Source organism: Aquarana catesbeiana, linkage group LG11 (assembly GCF_042186555.1).
Source record: "Aquarana catesbeiana isolate 2022-GZ linkage group LG11, ASM4218655v1, whole genome shotgun sequence".
Lineage (NCBI taxonomy): Eukaryota > Metazoa > Chordata > Amphibia > Anura > Ranidae > Aquarana > Aquarana catesbeiana.
In genome coordinates this window covers 103053740-103079419 of record NC_133334.1, presented here as the reverse complement: position 1 = coordinate 103079419, position 25680 = coordinate 103053740, and the positions used below count along the sequence as shown (strand labels likewise).

Here is a 25680-nt window from a genome sequence, read left to right as displayed (position 1 = left end):
GAGGGGGTGCCACAGAAGGACAAGAAACTGGCAGTCATGTTCCCCCAGCTGCAGCATACTGCCAAGTTTGCTCCAGTGAAAAGGAGGGAGGGGATGAGGTCACTGACTGCACTTGGGTGCTTGGGAGAAGAGAGGAGGAAAGTGAAGAGGAGGAGGCACAACTCCAACGAGGCAGGATGTCCTCCAGGGGGCAGCTTAAGGGCAGCCACCCTATTGCATCACACCGCAGAGCTCTGCAGGTGCAGAGCGCTGCTGACTCCCTGCTGATTTTTAAAAGTTCCTTGGTGTGGGCCTTTTTTGACGCCTGTGCAGCAGATCACACCGTTGCTGTTTGCAACCTATGTCTGAAGCGGATCAAGCGTAGCAAGAACAGCAGCCGCTTGGGCACCACATGCTTGACCAGACATATGAGGACCTGCCATGCATTTCATTGGCAACAGCATTTGAAAGACCCACATCACAGAAAAAGGCGGTCTTCTCCTTGCTTCTCATCTGGGATCTCAAACCCTACTATACCTTCAGTCCTCTCAAAAACCTGCACTGAGAGGAATGAAGGTATAGCAATAGGTGTCGCAAGTACTTGCAGCCAATCTGATAGCAATACACCACCGAGAATTTCGGTCCCAGCCATCCACATGCTCAGCGTCTAAATGCTAGCTTGGCCAAATTGCTAATACTGCAACTGCTGCCTTTTCAGCTGGTAGACTCTGCCCCCTTTCGTGAATTTGTGAAATGTGCTGTACCACAGTGACAGGTTTCAAAACTGCATTTCTTTTCACATAAGGCCATTCCGGCTCTCTACCGGCATGTGGAAGGCAATGTTTTTGCCTCGTTGGACAGGGCAGTCAGCAGTAAGGTTCATATTACCGCTGACTCATAGTCCAGCAGGCATGGGCATGGACATTAGCTTTCCTTCACAGTGCACTGGGTAATTCTGCTGGCAGCTGGGAAGGATGCAGGACAGGGTTCAGTGTTGTTGGAGCTTGTTCCTCCACAACACCTCCAAAAAGCTAGTGGTGATTTTGCCGCAGCTCTCTGCTCCACCCCCTCCTCTTCTTCCTCTATGGCCTCTTCTGCAGAATTGTCCTCTGAACCAGCAGTGCCCTGTAAGCATTCCAGGGGTTACACAAGCAGTCAGGTTAAAAGATGCCATGTGGTGCTTGAGTTGGTCTGCCTATAGGACAGGAGCCACACTGGGGCAGAGATTCTGTCAGCTCTGCAGGGGCAGGCTCAGAGGTGGTTGACGCCACGCCAGCTTCAGCCAGGAATGGTTGTATCCGACAATGGCCCCAACCTTCTCTCTGCCCTCTGACAGGGACACTTGACCCATGTTCCATGTTTGGCACACGTCCTGAATTTGGCAGTGCAGCATTTCTTGACCAGGTACCCAGGCTTACAAGATCTCCTGAGTCAGGCCAGAAAAGTCTGTGGTAATTTCCGCCGGTCATACAATGCCAGTGCTCGGCTGACTGACATTCAAAGGGAATGCAACCTCCCTACCAAGTGCCTCATTTGTGACAAGCCCACCAGGTGGAATACAGCAGAGGTCCATCAATGAATACCTGTGCGAGTATAACACTAGGACAGGGTCAGGGGAGCTTGGCTTCTTTTCGCCACGCCAGTGGCTACTGATCAAGGATGCATGCACTGTCCTATCACCATTTGAGGAGGCCATAAGGATGGTGAGCAGCGACAATGCATGCATCAGTGACACTGTCCCTCTAGTCTTCCTGCTGGAGCACACGCTTCGTGGAATCATGGACAGGGCACTTGATGCAGAACAGCGAGAGGAAGAGGAGGACTTCATTCCTCTCAAGGCTCCCTTTATCCAGATAGCATTCCTGTGGGGCCGCCAAATACACAGGAAGAGGAGGAGGATTGTGTTAGCATGGATGTAGAGGATAACACGCAGCAGTCTTCAAGGGATAGTTTTCAGTGCCCAGAAACCCAAGGAGTTGTACATGGCTGGGAGGAGGTAGTTACTGATAGTGTGATCCTTAGTGACCCAGAGGACTCAGAATCCAATGCCTCTGCAAACTTACGCTGCATAGCCTCCCTGATTCTGCAAAGTCTGCGAAAGGACCCTAGGATTCGTGATATCAAGGAGAGTGATCATTACTGGCTGGCAACCCTTCTTGATCCACATTGCAAGGGTAAAGTTGCATAACTCATCCTGCGTTCGCAGAGGGAGCAGAGGATGAAACATCTTCAGGAGGCCTTGAAGAAAAGCTTGTGTAACGCCTTTCCAGACCCTGGGAGGTTACCATTTCCTGGTGCTGGACAACGTGTTTCTGAGGCTTTTTTCAGTCAGCGGAAGAGCGGTGGAGAAGGCGGCTGGCTGACCGTTGTCTTTAAACAATTTTTCAGTCCTTAGCGCCAAGGTCTGATGGGTTCAAGCAACCATCGCCAGCATCTGCATTATATGGTGCAGGAATATCTAGGGGCAAGAGCAGACTTGGAGACTTTTCCAACAGAGCATCCGCTGGGTTACTGAGTCTTGGGGAATGACCACTGGCCAGAACTTGCTCAATATGCAATCGAGCTACTGGACTGTCCTGCATCCAGCTTGCTTTCTGAACGCACATTCAGTGCAGCTGGAGGGATTGTAACGGATCAAAGAGTGCGTCTGTCCACAGACTCAGTTAATAGGCTCACATTTATAAAAATTAATCAGTCCTGGATCAGTAGCTATCAAGCCCCTGATGCTGATGTAACTGATTGAATTTGCTATGGATCTGGGATCCCTTGAAGACTGCCTATGCTGCCTATCCTATTCCTCCTCAATCTTAATGATGCTAGCTTCCAACAATATTGTTGGTTTAGGGCACCACCAACACCCAAAGCTCAATTTTTCTGCCCCTGTTTAACAGAGGCATGTGATTACAATTTTTTAAATAATATTTAACAGCAGGGCCCGTTCCTGCACCCAACAAGAGTAACTGTGAGGGGTTACAGTGTTGTGGCACCACCAACACCCAAGGCCCAATTTTTTTGCCCCTGTTTAACAGTGGCATGTAATTACAATTTTTGAAATAATATTTAACAGCAGGGCCCGTTCCTGCACCCCGAGAAACTGTGAGGGGTTACAGTGTTGTGGCACCACCAACACCTAAGGCTCAATTTTTCTGCAGAGTATGTAGTGCAGTTCGTATAGTATATACAGTATCTCACAAAAGTCAGTACACCCTCACATTTTTGTAAATATTTTATTATATCTTTTCATGTGATAACACGAAAGAAATTTCACTGCTACAATGTAAAGTAGTGAGTGTACAGCTTGTATAACAGTGTAAATTTGCTGTCCCCTCAAAATAACTCACACACAGCCATTAATGTCTAAACCACTGGCAACAAAAGTGAGTACATCCCTGTGTTGCGTTTGTTACAATATAATTTTTTTTTATTAATCAGACTTGATACATGGGACATAACATTACACAATAGTGGTTGGTCATAGAGATATTGTCAGTTTTTGGCTTGAGTAGATTTCTCAAACAAATGCTGTTTTATACAATGGGGGTAGATATCATTGTTGTATTCAATTGAGTGTTCAATTAACAGGCTATTGACTCTATAGCTACAGTAAACAAGTAAGACATTACTTGTTTGGGATTCGTTCAGCTTTCAAACTGAAAGAATGGCTGTTAAATTACTGTCTTGGTTTGAGTAGACAATGGTACGTAGATACCATTTTTGTACGTAGATACAGTTTTCAACAGTCCATTGTTTCTACAGCTACAGTAAACAGGCATGTTTTCTGTTGTTTTGATAATTATGGCAAACAGCCTGACACATAAAAGGGGTGAGTAGGGAGACACACACACACACACACACCATCATGCTTTGAAGATCAGAAGCCACCACTCATGATACAAGAACACTGCCTGATGCTCCAGGAGATTCGTTGCCAATGGAGATCACAAACATACAGTAACAGAAAATAAGTAACCTTTAAGTGTATTTGTACTATTATAGACCATAGGCTGTTTAGTTTGCTAGGCATTTTGCTTGTTATTGATATCTGTCAGTCTTGTATTGTATTCCTAATATTGTAATAGTTTTGTATGTACAGCATCTTTGTATAGTAAAAGCACATTTACACATTGCAGAAATCTCAGCTTCCTTGCTTATACCACAGAGTAACCTTGCTAGATAGACGAAAGCAAAACATTTGGGGGCTCGTGCCGCGGTCTGTGCTATAATTCAACTGAAGCAGACGTGTTTTTCTGTAGTGTGTTGTGTAGCTTGTGCTAGGTAAAATGCTGCGTAAGCTGTTTAGGAAAAGCAAGGCTGCAGAGGGTTCTGGTGGCCAGAAGGAAGTGTGCAGCTTACCTATCTGGGCCAGAGAAAATGAGTGGGAGCCTCTTCCTAAAGAATTTGTGAAGTATGCTTCTCCCTTGAAGCTGACATGGGGTGATAAAGTCTCAGATCATTTTGTAGATTTTAGCCTTAAGGGGTTGGATTTAAGTAAAAAAGAGAAGAGGACAGTGTCCACAGTGGGCTGGTATTTCCTTAATGCTATTTACACTGAATCACAGAGAAGGGAGAAGGCAGAGGCAGAAGTTAAGGTATTAAAAGACCAGCTAGCAGTTGCTTCAGAGTGTGTACGTTCAACTGCTAGTCGGACTGATGATTTGCAAGAGTGGTGTGCAGCCCTCATGACCAAATCAATTAATGCCTTAAGGAAAAGGAAGGGCCGTAAACCTGTTAGTAAAGCCAGGGTACGTGCCATTGTCACATCCCAAAATTGGGATTGTGAGGATGTGCTCTCCTCAAATGATAGTGAGGATGAGGAGATAGAGTTTGATATTTCGCATGATGATCTGCTAGTACGAAAGAAAAAGTATGCCAGACCTCTCATTACTAAGCATAGGAAATGGCAACATGATAGAGAGGATATGGCAGATGGGGAGGTGCATTATCGCAACCCCAGAGATGTTGAATTTGAAGAAGTACGGGAGTTTACACAAACTGAACTCCATGAGCTGGCAAAACAATACAAACAAAGGTCTGGGGAGCCCCTATTGACCTGGCTCCTACCCTTATGGGATGAAGGGGCGGACAGTGTTGTTTTGTCAGGTAAGGAAGCAGTGACTATGGGAGTGTTAACCCATGATCCACAATTGCGTCAGGCAATGCGAAAAGCCTGAGAGTTTAGCGTGAATTTTTCACTGTTAGACCTTGTGAGAGATGGAATAGTCCGAGTATACGCTAGTCCTACTGACCTGGAAAATACCTACTCCTGGAGATCAATAGGAGAGGGTATTTCCAGGTTACTTGAGATGGGTTGTATAACCGGATTAAATACGTTTCCAGAATGGATGGGTCCAGATATGGAACCCTTTACGTCTGCTCTGCGCTCTAAGCTGATGAAGTCTGCGCCATTTAATCTCAGGGCTCCATTATTGTCCTTGTTGGGAGGCCTGGGATTAAACAGCAAGATTCATGAGGCCACAACCCTTTTAAGCCAATTGGGGGAGCTAGAGGAGACTAAAACACTGTATGGTGGGGAAGTCATCTTCTCCTACACATGTAATGGCTTTAGTTGATAGCGGAGCTGAAGTTACACTTTTGCAAGGTAATCCTTCCCATCACAAAGGAGAACTGATTTATGTAGTAGGTTTGGGAGGGCAAACCACACCAGCAGTTAGGATACGGGTGAAATTGGCTATTGGCAAGGTATCAGGATTTATGACAAATGTTTTGGTATCAGAGTTACCTGAAAATATTCTTGGGATGGATGTACTTCAAGGTCAGTCAATTCAGACTGAAAGAGGTACATTCACATCCAGGTATCCTGATAAAGCGTATCTGGTTAGGGCGGTGAAGGCTGTGGTCAGAGGTCATGCGAAATGGACCCCTGTCTACATTCCTCCACCAGAGAAGCCAGTCTGTCTCAAGCAGTACAGACTTCCTGGAGGCCACAAAGAAATTGGGGAGACTATTCAAGAACTGTTGAGAGTAGGGATCCTTAGACCTGCTGTAAGTCCTTTCTCCTCTCCGGTGTTTCCAGTAAAGAAACCTGATGGGACATATAGAATGACTGTGGATTACAGAGGTCTAAACAAAGTGGCACCTCCATTGAAGTCAGCTGTACCAGATATGATCTCAATTGTTGAGAAAATTGCTAAAGATGCAGGAGGATATCATGCTGTGATAGACCTGGCTAATGCTTTCTTTTCGATTCTGATAAACCCAGAGTGTCAAGACCAGTTTGCTATAGTGTGGGACGGCCGCCAGTACACTTTCACCGTGCTTCCTGAAGACTATGTTCATTCTCCAACGATTTGTCATGGACCGATTGCCCAAGATTTAAGTACCCTGAATTTGAAAGTCACTGTGTTTCACTACATTGATGACATCATGATCTCTGGGACGAAAGAAGATGTAACTGAAGCACTGTACCTGCTGATAGAGCACTTGGAGAACAGAGGGTGGGCTATCAACAGAGACAAAGTCCAAGGACCTGCCACAGAAGTGAAATTCCTGGGAATGATGTGGACTGGGCCACGGAGGAAAATTCCAGAGACAGTTGTGCAAACTATCCAGGCGCGGTCGCCCCCTACTACCAAAAAGGAGGCACAGAAGTTCATTGGAGTTGTGGGGTTCTGGAGATCGTTCATCCCACATCTTGGACTGATTCTGAGGCCTATATATAATGTCACCAGAAAAAAGACTGAGTTCTCATGGGGTTCAGAGCAGCAGACTGCATTCCTGGCTGCTAAAAAAGCTATTTTGCAGCATCAGGGATTAGGACCCGTGAGACAAGGAGTACCATTTCAGCTGGATGTAGTGGAGCAGAATGGTACCATATCTTGGAGTTTGTGGCAGCCAAATGAAAAGAAAGGACTGAGAGCAATACCCATTGGATTTTAGTCCAAACAACTGACAGGGGCACAGAAGAGATACACGCCCCTAGAGAAGTACCTGTTTGGGGCCTACACAGCACTTCAACATGTAGAGACCATTACAGGAAAGGACACAGTCACCATCCATACTGCATTGCCAATAGCAGGATGGGTGAGAGATAATGGACTGACCACTAGGGCAGCTGTAGCCCAGAACCAGACACTGATGAAATGGAAGTGGTACCTTCAAGAAAGAGGGGGTATTGCAGCTGGGGATGTTAGAGACATTTCAAAACAGTTGGCTGGGCTTGTCACTTTTACCAGCACCCGGCCAGAAGAAGAAATTCCTGTGCTGCAGTCATCCCCAATTCTAGAGGCTCCACCCTTTGAGTCTCTGTCAGAAGACATGAAGGAGTCAGCGTGGTTCACTGATGGTTCAGCCATAGTCACCTCGTCTGGACGTAAATGGACAGCAGCAGCCTATAACCAAAGTACAGACACAGTCCTGCAGGAGACCGGAATTGGAGGGTCCAGTCAGTATGCAGAGTTGAAAGCTGTGGTGATGACTCTTCAAGAGGATCCTTCTTCCCATGTCACTATCTACACTGACAGCTGGGTGGTTTTTAAAGGACTGACAACTTGGATGCCCACGTGGAAGTCCAATGAATGGATGATTCACAGAAAGGTGGTGTGGGGAGGCAAGGAAGTCTGGGACTACATCTGGAAGGAAGCACACTCCTGCACCATAAAAGTGGGGCATGTTGATGCACATGTGCCCCTAGTCCCAGACTTTGAGAACTATAACAGAGTTGCAGATGAAATCGCCAAAGTGAAGGCAGTTGTGCCAATTGATCCTGTCTTGATGAACTTGGCCAACTGGGCCCACAAGCAATCTGGACATTTGGGGCAGAAAACAACATATGAATGGGCACAGCAGAGAGGATTGCCTATATCCATGGACATGATAAAGACTGTATTAGGGAACTGTACAGTGTGTGGAGAAGTGCAACAATGGCCATTGCAAAAGTACTCCACCGGGTCGATTAAGAGGGGTAAGAGGCCTGCAGAGATCTGGCAGATTGACTTCATTGGTCCCCTGCCCCGGGGAAACAATGGACTGAGATATTGTTGCACTGCAGTGGACACCTATTCAGGACTTATGCTTGTTCATCCCTGGAAACATGCAGATCAAGCCGCAACGCTTCAACTGCTCCAGAAACTTGTCATTGCTTATGGTTGTCCCAAACAAGTCCAAAGTGATAATGGCTCACACTTCACTGGATCAACAGTACAGCAGTGGGCCAAAGATTCTGGAGTGTACTGGTTGTGCCACATCCCATACCATCCACAGGCAGCTGGTTTGATTGAAAGATTCAACGGGCTATTGAAGGACCAGATACGCAAACTTACACCCACACATACACTAAGGGGGTGGGATCGGGTCCTCACACAGGCAGTCAGGTTGTTAAATTCTAGGCCAATAGTCAAAAACACACCATATGAGAGGATGGTAGGGGCTGGGGCACAGATTCCACAGCTGGAGTGCAGAGTTCAGTATTTATGTAAGGTTCCTGAAAGAACAAGGCTTAACAGATACCATGTTACGGCTCCCCATGACATAGAAACCAAGAGTGATGTATCTGAAGCTGAAGCCTATCTAGGAATGAGAGGGAATCTGGCAGGAAGGTTTGAAGTTACATTTGCATTGACAGATGAGCTTCAAGACAGTGGCTGGGACTCTGACTGGTTAGTGGATACTTCTCAGCAAGAGTGGAAAGTGAGGCTACATAACAGCAAACCTTCCAAAATAAACAGCAGTGATCTTCTGGGAAATATCAATATATTTCCTCTCCTCCCTATTGATGTTCTTTGGGAGGGTCAGAAGTGGGTACAGGCAGGGGGCAAAGTGTTAGTCAGATATCCAGGCAAGAAGCCACTTAGAGGAGAGATTTTAGCTGAAGGGCCTGGATCTACTGTTTATGTATTATTAGAAGGAACAGATAATCCGCTTTGTTTTCCACTCCACAGGCTGTCTCCAATTTGATCCATAGGAAGACCAGAGAAAAGTGGTTACATGATGGAAAGAATGACGGAAGATCGCAAGAGCTGTGGAGAGCAAGGCCTTTGACGTATTACAAGCCTGGCTTGTTTCTAAAGAACTTTAGAATGGACTTTCTAATGAACTTTTTTAGTTAAAGACTGAAACACCTTCTCAGTGACAGAAATGGGAGGTGTTGCTTTCAAGGAAAATGAATGTTTAAAATGAGTTTTCATAGTAATGAAATGATTTTCTGTATGGAGTCTGAAAGGAAAAAAAAAATAGGGCGGTATGTGTTGCGTTTGTTACAATATGATTTTTTTTATTAATCAGACTTGATACATGGGACATAACATTACACAATAGTGGTTGGTCATAGAGATATTGTCAGTTTTTGGCTTGAGTAAATTTCTCAAACAAATGCTGTTTTATACAATGGGGGTAGATATCATTGTTGTATTCAATTGAGTGTTCAATTAACAGGCTATTGACTCTATAGCTACAGTAAACAAGACATTACTTGTTTGGGATTCTTTCAGCTTTCAAACTGAAAGAATGGTTGTTAAATTACTGTCTTGGTTTGAGTAGACAATGGTACGTAGATACCATTTTTGTACGTAGATACAGTTTTCAACAGTCCATTGTTTCTACAGCTACAGTAAACAGGCATGTTTTCTGTTGTTTTGATAACTATGGCAAACAGCCTGACACATAAAATGGGTGAGTAGGAAGACACACACACACACCATCATGCTTTGAAGATCAGAAGCCACCACTCATGATACAAGAACACTGCCTGATGCTCCAGGAGATTCGTTGCCAATGGAGATCACGAACATACAGTAACAGAAGATAAGTAACCTTTAAGTGTATTTGTACTATTATAGACCATAGGCTGTTTAGTTTGCTAGGCATTTTGCTTGTTATTGATATCTGTCAGTCTTGTATTGTATTCCTAATATTGTAATAGTTTTGTATGTATAGCATTTTTGTATAGTAAAAGCACATTTACACATTGCAGAAATCTCAGCTTCCTTGCTTATACCACAGAGTAACCTTGCTAGATAGATGAAAGCAAAACAACCCCTAAGCGAAAATGTCCAAATTGGGCCCAATTAGCCATTTTCCCTTCCCGATGTCATGTGATTTGTTAGTGTTACAAGGTCTCAGGTGAGAATGGGGAGCAGGTGTGTTAAATTTGGTGTGATCGTTCTCATTCTCTCATACAGGTCACTGAAAGCTCAACATGGCACCTCAAGGCAAAGAACTCTCTGAGGATCTGAAAAAAAAGAATTGTTGCTCTACATAAAGATGGCCTAGGCTATAAGAAGATTGCCAAGACCCTGAAACTGAACTACAGCATGGTGGCCAAAACCATACAGCGGTTTAAGAGGACATGTTCCATTCTCGCCACAGGTCTCACCATGGTCGACCAAAGAAGTTAAGTGCACGTGCTCAGCGTCATATCCAGAGGTTGTCTTTGGTAAATAGACATATGAGTGCTGCCCGCATTGCTGCAGAGGTTGAAGGGGTGGGGGGTCAGCCTGTGAATGCTCAGACCTTACGCACACTTCATCAAATTGGTCTGCATGGTTGTCGGCCCAGAAGGAAGCCTCTTCTAAAGATGATGCACAAAAAAGCCCGCAAACAGTTTGCTGAAGACAAGCAAACTAAGGATTAGGGATGAGCCGAACACCACCCGGTTCGGTTCACACCAGAATCTGCGAATGGACCAAAAATTTGCGAGAACTTTCGAACCCCATTGAAGTCTATGGGACTCGAACGGTCAAAATCAAAAGTGCTAATTTTAAAGGCTAATTTGCATGGTATTGTCCTAAAAGGGGTTTGGGGAAGTTTTAAAACTGCCGTTTTTTCGGGAGCAGTGATTTTAATGATGCTTAAAGTGAAAAAAAAAGTGAAATATTCCTTTAAATATCGTACCTGGGGGGTGTCTATAGTATGCCTGTAAAGTGGCACGTGTTTTCCATGCTTAGAACAGTCCCTGCACAAAATGACATTTGTAAAGGAATAAAAGTAATTTAAAACTGCTTGCGGCTTTAATGAAATGACGGGTCCCGGCAATATGGATCAAAATCAGTGAGAAAAACAGCATGGGTACCCCCCCAGCCCTTTACCAGGCCCTTTGGGTCTTGTATGGATATTAAGGGGAACCCCGCACCCAAATTTAAAAAAGGCCCTATATACTCTGAACAGCAGTATACAGGTGGTGCAAACAAGACAGGAACTGTAGGTTTGTTGTTAAGTAGAATCTGTTTGTAATTTTGAACTGGTACATTTTTAAAGTGTAGCTCCAGCCAAAAAATCTATTTTTAAACTTTTTGGAAAACATAGGGAAGGGTTATCACCCCTGTTACATTTGTTTTGCTGTCTGTGCACCTCTTCAGAAGATTTCACCTCACTTTCTGTCCCAATGACAAATGTTTTTTGAAAATTTGGGGTTTTTAGTGAATCAAGGATTGGTGATAAAGCATCAGTGGAGAGGAGGCACGTTTTTCCCATATTAACTCTTACAGGAGAGAATTTCCCTTCCTAGGGGTAGATTTCATCTCACTTCCTGTTGTCTCCTTCCCTTTGCAAGTAGGAGTCGTTCGTAAGTTGGATGTTTGAAAGTAGGGGCCTGCCCTATATACTCTGCAGAAATTGGGGCCTTAGGTGTTGGTGTTGCCACAACACTGTAAGCCCTCACAGTTACTCTTGGTGGGCACAGGAACGGGCCCTGCTGTGAAATATTAGATCAAGAATTGTTATTACATGCCATTGTTGAACAGTGGTAGAAAAATTGGGCCTTTGGTGGTGGTGGTGCTGGTGCCACAACACTGTAAGTCCTCACAGTTACTCTTGGTGGGAGCTGGAACTGGCCCTGCTGTGAAATATTATATCAAGAATTGTAATTACATGCACCTGTTGAACAGGGGCAGAAAAATTGGGCCTTTGGTGGTGGTGGTGGTGGTGCTGGTTCCACAACACTGTAAGTCCTCACAGTAATGCGCCGTACACACGGTCGGATTTTCCGATGGAAAATGTCCGATCGGAGCGTGTTGTCGGAAATTCCGACTGTGTGTGGGCTCCATCGGACATTTTCCATCGGATTTTCCGACACACAAAGTTGGAGAGCAGGAGATAAAATTTTCCGACAACAAAATCCGTTGTCGGAAATTCCGATCGTATGTACACAAATCCGACGGACAAAGTGCCACGCATGCTCAGAATAAATAAAGAGATGAAAGCTATTGGCCACTGCCCCGTTTATAGTCCCGACGTACGTGTTTTACGTCACCGCGTTCAGAACGATCGGATTTTCCGACAACTTTGTGTGACCGTGTGTATGCAAGACAAGTTTGAGCCAACATCCGTCGGAAAAAATCCATGGATTTTGTTGTCGGAATGTCCGAACAAAATCCGACCGTGTGTACGTCCTATTACTCTTGGTGGGCGCAGAAATGGGCCCTGCTGTGAAATATTAGATCAAGAATTGCAATTACATGTCCCTGTTGAACAGGGGCAGAAAAATTGGGCCTTAGGCACTGGTGCCACAACACTGCAACCCCTCACAGATACTCTAGTTGGAGCGCAGGAATGAGCCCTGCTGCAAAATATTGCATCAAAAATTGTAATTACATGCCCCTGTTAGACAGGGGCTGAAAAATTGGGCCTTAGGCACTGGTGCCACAACACTGCAACCCCTCACAGATACTCTAGTTGGAGCGCAGGAACGAGCCCTGCTGCAAAGTATTGCATCAAAAATTGTAATTACACGCCCCTGTTATACAGGGGCTGAAAAATTGGGCCTTAGGCACTGGTACTGGTGCCAAAACACTGCAACCCCTCACAGATACTCTAGTTGGAGCGCAGGAACGAGCCCTACTGCAAAGTATTGCATCAAAAATTGTAATTACACACCCCTGTTAAACAGGGGCTGAAAAATTGGGCCTTAGGCACTGGTGCCACAACACTGCAACCCCTCACAGATACTCTAGTTGGAGCGCAGGAACGAGCCCTGCTGCAAAGTATTGCATCAAAAATTGTAATTACACGCCCCTGTTAAACAGGGGCTGAAAAATTGGGCCTTAGCCACTTGTGGCGGCGCCCAGAACCAAAAATATTCTTACAAGCTATCAGCATGATCATTGAGGAGGAAGAGGATAGTCACTCAGCATAACAGGATAGTCACTCAGCATCAGCATAGACAGTCTTGAAAGGATCTGACATTTCAAAAAAAATTATTCGGTTACATCAGCATCAGGTGCTTGGTAGCTGGTGGTGATCCAAGACTGATTCATTTTTATGAAGGTCAGTCGATCGACCGAGTCGGTGGACAGGCGCACCCCGTGATCGGTTACAAAGCCTCCAGCAGCACTGAATGTGCGTTCTGAAAGAACGCTGGATGCAGGACAGGCCAGTAGCTCAATTGCATACTGTGCAAGCTCTGGCCAGTGATCCATTCTCAAGACCCAGTAACCCAGAGGATTTTCGGTGGGAAAGGTGTCCGATCTTGCCCGTAGGTATTCCTGCACCATGTAAAACAGACGCTGGCGATGGTTGCTGGAACCGATCATACCTTGCGGCTGCGGACTAAAAAATTGTCTGAACGCATCGGTCAGACGGCCACCTTCTCCACCGCTCCTTCTTTGACTGACCGAAGCCTCAGCAACACGTTGTCCAGGAACAGGAGTTTGTAACCTCCCAGTCTCTGGGAACACGTTGCACAGACCTTTCTGCAAGGCCTCTGGAAGATGTTTCATCCTCTGCTTCCTCTGCGAAGGCAAGATAAGGTCCGCAACCTTACCCTTGTAACGTGGATCAAGGAGGGTTGCCAACCAGTAATGATCCCTCTCCTTGATACCATGAATACGAGGATCCTTCTGCAGGCTTTGCAGGATCAGGGAGGTCATGCAGCATAGGTTTGCTGAGGCTTTCGGTCCGGAGTCCTCTGGGTCACTAAGGACGACATGATCTGCAGCCACCTCCTCCCAGCCACGTACAAGTCCATGGGTTTCTTAGGGACTGTAAATGATCCCTTGAAGACTGCTGCTGATGCTGAGTGCCAGGCTCCACCTCCATGCTGACACAATCCTCCTTCTCCTCCTCCTCCTCCTCGTCCTCTCCTTGTGTGATCGGTGGGCACGCAGGAACACTGTCTGTATAAAGGGGGCCTTGAGAGGTAAGGAAGTATTCCTCTTCCTGCCTCTGTTCTGCCTCAAGTGCCCTGTCCATTATTCCACGCAGCGTGTGCTCCAACAGGTGGACAAGGGGGGCAGTGTCACTGATGCATGCACTGTCACTGCTCACCATCCTCATGGCCTCCTCAAATGGTGACAGGACAGTGCATGCATCCCTGATCATGGCCCACTGGCGTGGGGAAAAAAAACAAGCTCCCCTGAACCTGTCCTGGTGCCATAGTCGCACAGGTACTCATTGATGGCCCTCTGCTGCATGTGCAGCTGCTGCAGCATGGCGAATGTTGAGTTCCACCTGGTGGGCATGTCACAGATTAGGCGGTTCTTGGGCAGGTTAAATTCCTTTTGGAGGTTAGCCAGCTGAGCAGTGGCATTATATGACCGGCGGAAATGCACACAGACCTTCCTGGCCTGCCTCAGGACATCCTGTAAGCCTGGGTACCTGCCCAAGGACCACTACACCACCAAGTTAAGGACATGAGCCAAACAGGGCACATGGGTCAGTTGTCCCTGTCGGAGGGTGGAGAGGAGGTTGGTGCCATTGTCGCAAACCACCATTCCTGGCTTAAGCTGGCATGGCGTCAATCACCTCTGAGCGTGCCCCTGAAGAGCTGACAGAATCTCTGTCCCAGTGTGGCTCCTGTCCCCCAAGCACACCAGCTCAAGCACCGCATGGCATCTTTTGGCTTGCGTAGCCCCTTGAACGCCTATGGAGCACCACTGGTTCCGAGGACAAAGCACAGGAAGAAGCCATGGAGGAAGAAGAAGAGGAGGGGGTGGAGGAGAGAGATGTGCCAGAATCACCAGTAGTAGCATTTTGGAGGTGTGGTGGCGGAACAACCTCCAACAATACTGCACCTTGTCCTGCATCCTTCCCAGCTGCCAGAAGAGTCACCCAATGCACCCTGAAAAATAGGTAGCGTCTCTGTCCATGCTTGCTGGACCATGAGTCAGCGGTATTATGCACCTTACCACTGACCGCCCTGTCCAGCGAGGCAAAGACATTGCCTTCCACATGCCGGTAGAGAGCTGGAATCGCCTTCTGTGAGAAAAAGTGGCGTTTGGGAACCTGCCACTGAGGAACCGCACATTCCACAAACTCACGGAAGGGGGCAGAGTCTACCAACTGAAAAGGCAGCAGTTGAAGCCAAGCTAGCATTCAACCGCTGGGCATGTGGATGGCTGGGAGTGAACTTCTTTCTGTGGTGCAGCAGCTGGGGCAGGGAAATTTGCCTGGTACAATCTGACGTCGGTGTACCGATAGCCAAGTACTTGCGGGCAATCTGCTATGACACAACTAATTCTACACCTTCATTCCTCTCAGTGCAGGTCTCAGAGAGGACTGAAGGTATAGTGGGGTTGGAGATCCCAGCTGATGAGGAGCAAGGAGAGGTCCTCTTTGTTCTTTTGTGTGGGTCTCTTAGGTACGCTTGCCAACGAACTGTATGGCAGGTCAACATATGTCTGGTCAAGCATGTAGTGCCCAAGTGGGTGATGTTTTGGCCACGCGAGATACGCTTGAGACATATGTTGCAAATAGCAGTCGTGCGATCTCAGGCACTCATCTCAAAAAAGGCCCACACTAAAGAACTTTTGGAATAGCGTGCAGAGACAGCAGTGCCCTGCACATGTGGAGCTCTGCGGTGTGATGCAGTCAGTGTGCTGCCATTAAGCTGGTGCCTGGAGGGCATCCCTGCTTCATTGGTGATGTGCCTCCTCCTCCTCCTCTCTCCTATCAGGCACCCACATGGAGTCAGTGACCTCATCATCCCCTCCCTCCATCTCTGGAGCAATGCTGGCAGTATGCTGCAGCTGGGGGAACATGACTTCCAGATTGCTGTCCTTCTTGGGCACCCCCTCTGCCTGGGCTCACTGCCTTCCTCTAGCTGGGTACCATCATCGGAGCCTTCAAAACGCTGGGCATCCTCCTGGAGCATGTACCCAACACTGTGGTCAAACAGTTCGGGGGGACTCCTCGGGAGGACATGGTGGGGCTAGGAAAGGAGTGACTGATGCCATTGAGCCGAGGGAAGAGGCCGTGTTGGCAGCTGCTTTGACAGACAACGTACCCTGAGCCTGGGTGAGAGAGGATGAGGAAGATGAGGACGGCTTGGTCATCCACTCTACCAAGTCTTCCGCATGTTGTGGCTCAACACGGCCAGCTGCCGAAAAAAAGGACAAGCGTGTCCCACGGCCACGTGCTGATGAGGATGCACCGTGTCCACGACCAGAGCCTGCTTGCCCTCTTTTATTGGCTTGTGACTGTCTGCCTCTCCTTGTTGGCCTTACAGACATACTAATGGCCTGCACTGCAGTGAGATGTAGCTGCACAAAACTGGGATGTATATACATACTGGTTATACAGCAGCTAGCAGAATGCCTGCCTGTGCTATTAATAGGATCAGAAGAAGCACACAAGCACTTGTCTTCAGGTAGCTATAGGTGCAACTGTGCAGGGTACACAGTACACTAACTGTAAATACTTCAAGAGCCTGCCTGTGGTATTAATGGGATCAGAAGAAGCACACAAGCACTTGTCTTCAGGTAGCTATACGTGCAACTGTGCAGGGTACACAGTACACTAACTGTAAATACTTCAAGAGCCTGCCTGTGCTATTAATAGGATCAGAATAAGCACACAAGCACCTGTCTTCAGGTAGCTATACTGTAGGTGCAACTGTGCAGGGTACACAGTACACTAACTGTAAATACTTCAAGAGCCTGCCTGTGCTATTAATAGGATCAGAAGAAACACACAAGCACTTGTCTTCAGGTAGCTATAGGTGCAACTGTGCAGGGTACACAGTACACTAACTGTAAATACTTCAAGAGCCTGCCTGTGTTATTAATAGGATCAGAAGAACACAAGCACTTGTCTTCAGGTAGCTATACTGTAGGTGCAACTGTGCAGGGTACAAAGCACACTAACTGTAAATACTTCAAGAGCCTGCCTGTGCTATTAATAGGATCAGAAGAAGTACACAAGCACTTGGCTTCAGGTAGCTATAGGTGCAACTGTGCAGGGTACACAGTACACTAACTGTAAATACTTCAAGAGCCTGCCTGTCCTATTAATAGGATCTGAAGAAGCACACAAGCACTTGTCTTCAGGTAGCTATGGGTGCAACTGTGCAGGGTACACAGTACACTAACTGTAAGTACTTCAAGAGCCTGCCTGTGCTATTAATATGATCAGAAGAAGCACACAAGCACTTGTCTTCAGGTAGCTATACTGTAGGTGCAACTGTGCAGGGTACACAGTACACTAACTGTAAATACTTCAAAATCCTGCCTGTGCTATTAATAGGATCAGAAGAAGCACACAAGCACTTGTCTTCAGGTAGCTATACTGTAGGTGCAACTGTGCAGGGTACACAGTACACTAACTGTAAATACTTCAAGATCCTGCCTGTGCTATTAATAGGATCAGAAGAAGCACACAAGCACTTGTCTTCAGGTAGCTATACTGTAGGTGCAACTGTGCAGGGTACACAGTACACTAACTGTAAATACTTCAAGAGCCTGCCTGTGCTATTAATAGGATCAGAATAAGACCACAAGCACTTGTCTACAGGTAGCTATACTGTAGGTGCAACTGTGCAGGGTACACAGTACACTAACTGTAAATACTTCAAGAGCCTGCCTGTGCTATTAATAGGATCAGAAGAAACACACAAGCACTTGTCTTCAGGTAGCTATAGGTGCAACTGTGCAGGGTACACAGTACACTAACTGTAAATACTTCAAGAGCCTGCCTGTGCTTTTAATAGGATCAGAAGAAGCACACAAGCACTTGTCTTCAGGTAGCTATACTGTAGGTGCAACTGTGCAGAGTACACAGTACACTAACTGTAAATACTTCAAAAGCCTGCCTGTGCTATTAATAGGATCAGAAGAAACACACAAGCACTTGTCTTTAGGTAGCTATACTGTAGGTGCAACTGTGCAGGGTACACAGTACACTAACTGTAAATACTTCAGGAGCCTGCCTGTGCTATTAATAGGATCAGAAGAAGCACACAAGCACTTGTCTTCAGGTAGCTATAGGTGCAACTGTGCAGGGTACACAGTACACTAACTGTAAATACTTCAAGAGCCTGCCTGTGCTATTAATAGGATCAGAAGAAGCACTCAAGCACTTGTCTTCAGGTAGCTATAGGTGCAACTGTGCAGGGTACACAGTACACTAACTGTAAATACTTCAAGAGCCTGCCTGTGCTATTAATAGGATCAGAAGAAGCACACAAGCACTTGTCTTCAGGTAGCTATACTGTAGGTGCAACTGTGCAGGGTACACAGTACACTAACTGTAAATACTTCAAGAGCCTGTCTGTGCTATTAATAGGATCAGAATAAGCACACAAGCACTTGTCTTCAGGTAGCTATACTGTAGGTGCAACTTTGCAGGGTACACAGTACACTAACTGTAAATACTGTAAAAACTATTCTAACTTAAATCAAATGACACTGTCTCTCTGTCTATCTATCTCTTTCCGCCGCCGCAACACACTACACAAGGCTGCAATGCAGGCGGCCTTATATAGTGTGGGGCGTGTACTAAACTCCCTGAGCCATAATTGGACAAAGTCACCCTGGCTTTGGCCAATTACGGCTCTCTGTACACACGGTGCTGTTATTGGCCAAGCATGCAGGTCATAGTGCATGCTTAGCCAATCATTAGCCAGCAATGCACTGCGATGCCACAGTGAATTATGGGCCATGACGCTCCACTCGAATTTGGCACGAACAGCCCATAACGTTCGCAATTCAACGAATGGTCGAACAGGCAATGTTCGAGTCGAACATGGGTTTGACTCGAACTCGAAGCTCATCCCTACTAAGGACATGGATTACTGGAACCATGACCTGTGGTCCGATGAGACCAAGATAAACTTATTTGGTTCAGATGGTGTCAAGCATGTGTAGCGACAACCAGGTGAGGAGTACAAAGACAAGTGAGTCTTGCCCACAGTCAAGCATGGTGGTGGAAGTGTCATGGTCTGGGGCTGCATGAGTGCTGCCGGAACTGGGGAGCTACATTTCATTGAGGGAACCATGAATGCCAACATGTACTGTGACATTCTGAAGCAGAGCATGATCCCCTTCGGAGACTGGGCCGCAGGGCAGTATTCCAACATGATAACGACCCCAAACACACCTCCAAGATGACCACTGCCTTGCTAAAGAAGCTGAGGGTAAAGGTGATGGACTGGCCAAGCATGTCTCCAGACCTGTGGGTAAACGGTGTAGGGCTCAAAACACAAAATAAAAAAAGGCATCAAGTTCAGTCAGGGTTGAGCCAAAGGACGTGTGACGTAGGACGCGGACGGATGGAGGTGTGGCGGCCATCTTGTTGGTTAGAAGTGCTGTTCGCTTCTTCCTTTAATGCTTGCTGAACTCCTTTAAAAATGTGAGTTTATTTTATCATTTCTTTTGCTCAATAAATGTCCTTTGATTGGATGCCTGCACAATGAGCATTCTTTCTTATCCTATGCATTCATATGATGATTGAATCATTACCTGAGCCCTGGAGTACACTCGGCTGAGAGGAAGGTTTTTTCAGTCTGCTATTGGGTCCAGTGTGAGAAGGCTCTTTTTGGAATACATGAGCTGTGGATGACTGGATCGTTTTTGTCATCCTTTGAGTGAATTTAATGTGTATAGCCCATACACTGATGGTAAGAGTCAGTTATATTGGGTGAAGATTATGGGCTCTATATCATCTTTCTTTCTCCCATATTGGACATTGTTTCGATTGGCTTTAGTCCTTCTGCTCATACAGATGAACTTCTTTTTATGAACTTTATGCCTTTTTTTATTTTGTGTTTTGAGCGCTACACCGTTTACCCACATTACGTTTATTGTTTCCAGCAATTTAGTGTTAGCAGCTATTTGTACAGTTTAACATTTGTTAAGCGCAACAAATTTTTTTGTTTTTATGTCTCCAGACCTAAACCCTATTGAGCATCTGTTGGGCACCCTCAAACGGAAGGTGGAGGAGCGCAAGGTCTCTAATATCCACCAGCTCTGTGATGTCGTCATGGAGGAGCGGAAGAGGACTTCAGTGGCAACCTGTGAAGCTCTGGTGAAATTCATGCCCAAGAGGGTTAAAGTGACACTAAAGATTCCTTTTTTAAAACATATCATACTTACCTCCACTGTGCAGTTCGTTTTGCACAGAGTGGCCCCGAACCTCGTCTTCTGAGGTCCCTCTGCTGCTCTCGTGGCTCCTCCCCACATCAGATACCCCCTGGGAGAAGTTCATAGAGGCCGAATGCAGGACTCGGCCCCGCCCCCTGGCGCCTGCATGATTGGATTTGATTGACAGCAGCGGGAGCCAATGGCTGCGCTATCAGTCTATCCAATCAAGAGCCGAGAACCGCGGGCAGAGAGACAGTGCTTCCCCGTGGGTCAAGTTTGAGGGCTCAGGTAAATAAAACGGGGGGGCTGGGGGGCCGGTCACTGCCACAAGTTTTTTCAACTTAATGCATAGGATACATTAAGGTGAAAAAACACGAAGGTTTACAACCCCTTTAAGGCAGTGCTGGAAAATAATGGTGGCCACACAAAATATTGACACTTTGGGCCCAATTAGGACATTTTCACTTAGGGGTGTACTCACTTTTGTTGCCAGTGGTTTAGACATTAATGGCTAAAAGTGTTGAGTTATTTTGAGGGGACAGCACATTTACACTGTTATACAAGCTGTACACTCACTACTTTACATTGTAGCAAAGTGTAATTTCTTCAGTGTTGTTGCATGAAAAGATATAATAAAATAAAATATTTACAAAATAGTGAGGGTTTACTCACTTTTGTGAGGTACTGCGTGTGTGTGTGTGTGTATATATATATATATCAATCATAGTTTGTGGGCTCTATAACTTTCCTACAGACTAATAATAAACACAGATTTTGGGTTATTTTCACCAATGAAATGTAGCAGAACACATTTTGACCTATATTTATGAAGAAAGATTATTTATTTGCAAACTTTTTTAACAGAAACAAAGAAAATGTTTTATTTTTTTTTTCAAAATTGTTAGTCTTTTTTTTTTTTGTTTAGCAAAGAAATAAAAAAAATCCAGTGGTGATTATATACCACCATAAGAAAGCTCTTTTTGTGTGAAAAAAATTATTAAAATTCCTTATGGGTACAGTGTTGCATGACCACACAATTGTCATTCAAAGTGTGACAGCGCTGGAAGCTTAAAATTAGCCTGGGCAGGAAGGGGGTAAAAGTGCCTGGTATTGAAGTGGTTAATGCATTCCCTGCATGAAGGAAAAAATGTTTAGGTAGCAGTATTGCCCCCTCACCCCACCTTAAACTCAATCAATCCAGTCTGTTTGGTGCCATCGGTTCCCGCTGCTGTCTGTCAAATACTATGACGAAGGAGCTCTGTCTGTGTCTATGGATGCAGGCAGGCCAGCTCAGGGTCGAGCCTGTACAGGTGCCCCCATGGCATGCAGCATGCTTTGGGCATTTGCAGAAGAGGAGGAGCCAGGAACATTGGTGGGGGACCCCAGAAGGAGGTTTGGGAATGCTCTGTGCAATTCCATTGCACTGAGCAAGTAAGTATAACATGTTATTTTAAAAAAATAAGACTTTACAATCACTTTAATGTAGACTTTCATAAATGAGCATCATATTTGTAGTCACTTTTACTTTCAAAAGACAACTGCAATATACTGTATATAAAAGCATGCAAACGTGCATAAAATATTCATACCTGGGGTATGTTTGGTAGTTGATACTGTAGAATATGTGGTGGGTTTTGTGATTGTTGTCGTGTGATTAGTGGAGGGTTGTGTTGCTTTAGTCGTCATAGTTGAGTGACTTCTAGTGCCTGCAACAGACAGAGTTGTGGTTAGAGTCAAAGTTAATGTCAGTAATGATGATATAGATCTTGTAGTTTGGAAATAAGGCATTGAAGCAGAAATCAATGGAGTTTTTCCAGTGGTAATTTAGTGAACTGGAGTTGTTTTTGGGGCTAGTGTAGATAAATTGGTGGTAATTGATCTGACAATGGCTTAGTTATTAGTCAAGTGAGTACTTTGTGGAGTATTAGATTTGTTGGGATAAGACTGTTTAATGGGAACAGCTGGGGCAATAATTGTGGTTGATGGGGTTTTAGAGAAAAAAAAGTTGGTTGTTATTGGTGTTATTGTACTTGAAGTGCTGTAAATACCTGTAGCAAATAAGGGTGTTGAGATACTAGCTTCATTAGGGGAAACAAGGGAATTTGTTTTTGGAATCTGTGAGGGTGTTGTGTTAGTTAACTTACTAATAACAGTCATGGAAATTGAAGTAGTAAAAGTAGAGAAAACAGCATCTGCATTTGCATCTACTGTGGACTTCATGTTGGAAGGAACAGATATAGTTGATCTTGGCTTAGGGACAGACAAAGTGACTGATAGAAAATGTCTTCCTGGACTTAATACAAGTACTCTACTCTGATCAGGGTTAGCTGACCAAGAAGTTGGAATGAATTTAGCAGAGTAAAAAGATGTTGTAGGTAATGTGTTTGAAGAAAAAATAGAAGTAGGGGGGATGTGAGAAGCTGGTAGTGAAATTTGTGTGGATATAGTGATAGGGATAAATGAGTTTTTTGAGAAAAGAGTTAGTGCTGATGTACTGAGAGGAACTGGTGTAGTTGTTGAGTTGATTGATAACATAGTATTAACAGGTTGAACATTAGTAGTTTGAATTGGAATTAGTGTTAGCCTAAGGTAAGAAAGTCTTGTAATGAATGTTCTTGGTACGCTGGGAGATGTAAGGAAAGATGGAGAATTCGATAGAATTATTCTGGATGTAATAGTGGGAGCCTGTGTGGTAGTTAAAGGGACAGAGGTGGTAATAGTAGGCAGAACAGAAGTAGTGGGGGCACGTTGGTGAAAAGAACAGTTGATATTGGTGATTGTGTTACCATTGTGGTGGTAATTGGTGACAGAGATAAAGAAACTGAAGTACAAGCTATAGTTGGGGGAAACAGAAAATTTTGTACAGGATTTGTGGAAGTACACTTCAGAATGGGCATTGTAACTAATGTGGTTGTCGATATAGAAAAAAGAGTGGAGGAGATGTCAAGGAGCGAAAACATTAATGGTGTCTAAGTCAATCTTGATACTGTTGTTAATGGAACTTGAATTGTTGATTTTGTAGTTCTTGAAAATATATTGAGACAATGTGTAGGTGTTTGAGCTAGGGGAAGACGAGTTATTTGAATTTGAGTTATTTTGGACACAGTAGTAAGCGCAGTTAATGTGATTCGAGAGGTACTAGTAGCAACAGGGAAATATGATTTAGAAGAGACAGGGTATGTAGTGGTGGGAGAAGACTTAGTAGTTGTAGCAGAATTTAACATATATTTTGGGATAAAAAATAATATATATGTAATGGGAAAAGAGAGTGGGTGTAGTAGATGGAACAGAGTTTGATCCAATTGATGTTAATATGGACAAATCTGTTGGAATCAGTTTGGTAGGCAATGTTAAACGTGGGGCTTCTGTTTCTGTGGAAATAATGCTGGGAAAGGTGTTTATTGTAATTGTTGATGTAAAAGGAATTGTAACTGTATCATAAACTGTGATGGGTTCTGTAGTTGCTATTGTGGAAGTAGATGATAGAGATGGAATTGTATAGCCTGAAGTGGAAAGAAATGTAGGTAGTGGATAAGTTATGGTGGTCCTGCTTTGTCATGTGGATTCTGCAGAGAAAAATAGTGAATAGATTGAGAGTAATCCTATAAGAAAATCTCAATAACAATCGTTTAAAATAATCATAGACACAATCAAAGTTGCTAGAATAGGGTCAAATTACTTCACTCAGCATGAGTTATCCAAGGCAACATTACAGTAAACCTGTATGGATATAAATATGGAGGCCACCACAGCTGACCTCCTAATTAAAAATGCTAACTGCTCAGCTTTCTTGGCCTTCAATCTTTTGAATTATTGACTTGAAACAAGCATGCAGCAAGTCATAACTTCCAATCTACATACTTGTTGAATATCAATGTTCTGGGGAAAACCCAAAATTTGGGATTTTCTTTGACTTTTGATGAAAACTGTAAACATGACAAATAGAGAGGGTGAACCTCCCAGGGTGTAGACAGCAATGAAAACCAGACAGGTGTTCTAATCCTACTCCACTCTCTCCTAAAAAGAAAGTTTTGCCTTTTGTTATACTTCATGGTCCAGGCAGAAAAAATGGAACGGACACAGATGTTACAATGTCAGCAGGGGATTTGTGGACAGGTCGGAATGACACGGCACACATGAAATTGGCATTATATTTGTTTCTAGACATAACATTTAGGGCACTTTCACACTAATGCGCGGGGGTGTTGGCGGTAAAGCGCTGCTAAAATGGCACTTTACTGTCGTTTTAGAGGCGATTTTCAGCGACTAGTGAGGCACTTTTAACCCCTTCTAGCGGCTGAATAAAGGGTTAAAAGCGCCCGCAAAGCGCCGCTACTGCGGCTCTTTGCAGGTGCTTCGGCGGCGCTGCCCATTGATTTCAATGAGCAGGAGCGCTTTGGGAGCGGTGTATACACCACTCCTAAAGCGCGTCAAAGATGCTGCTTGCAAAACTTTTTTTAACGGCCCGCAAGTGCACCGCTCCAGTGTGAAAGCCCTCAGGCTTTCACACTGGAGTGACAGGAGAGGCACTTTACAGCCGCTTTGCAGGCACTATTTTTAGCGATATAGCGCCTGTAAAGCGCCCCAGTGTGAAAGTAGCCTAAGAAACATAAGTCATATATCTAGTAAGCAGTGATATAACTACAGGAGGCATGAGACAGCTACTCAGGGACCTGTAAAAAGCAGCGGCCCTCGGAATACAGAAATGAAAACCTTGCAGAAATTATTTTTCCAACTCTATACAAAGCTAAAATTAAAAAAAAAATGGTCTAGATTTTAATGCTACAAGGGGCTGCAACAGATCTACTGAGAGCTGCATCTACATAATTCAAACAGTGCTAAGCCCCCTTGTCAATAAGCATAATAATGAGCCATGTATGAGCTATTCTACAGTCTGGGACCTCTATCAAAAAACATGATTAAACAGGCAGGGGCCCATATAGAGGGAATGGAAGTGTCACACACACACAAAACACCAGTTTGACATGGTTGCTGTAGTTAAAGTGTTTTGTTTTTCCCATGGATAGTAGTAGGAAAGTAAAAATATAGGTGTTGTCTATCACTTATTTCATGTGGCTGAATATATGATTTTTCAGTTTAAAACAATGCCTGAGAAGAAAAACAAAGTGTTTTTGAAAGCTTGCACCTCAAAATATATCCAATAAGTCACACAAAAGGTATTGCCAACAGTTTTAGGGCCTGTGTTATTGTGCTTTGGTTTGTGTCAGATGGGTTTTGTATTCCCGTAGAAGTCTATGGTAATGCAAAGACCGCTTGAAGCAGGTAAAAGAAAAGTGAGAAGGAAGACAACTGCATGTCAAATCCACCTGTCAAAGATATCTGAATAATCTCAGATGTGTCTTAAACTGATGTCAAATTTATGCCATCTACACAAACCCAAAGTCAGTTAAACCTTCACAATTGGATCGGGGGCATCAAAGCTTTGCTATGGAAC

At 44.9% G+C, this 25680-nt stretch overlaps 1 protein-coding gene across 4 annotated transcripts in view; it reads right to left on the bottom strand.

Moving 5' to 3' along the window:
- LOC141112213 (uncharacterized) overlaps window positions 1-25680 on the bottom strand; it is a 189119-nt gene that overhangs the window by 54269 nt on the left and 109170 nt on the right. For all 4 annotated transcript variants that reach the window (XM_073604812.1, XM_073604813.1, XM_073604814.1 and 1 more), the window contains one exon: window positions 21815-21931. In XM_073604812.1, coding sequence (XP_073460913.1) covers window positions 21815-21931 — 117 coding nt within the window. The remainder of the gene's footprint in view (window positions 1-21814; window positions 21932-25680) is intronic.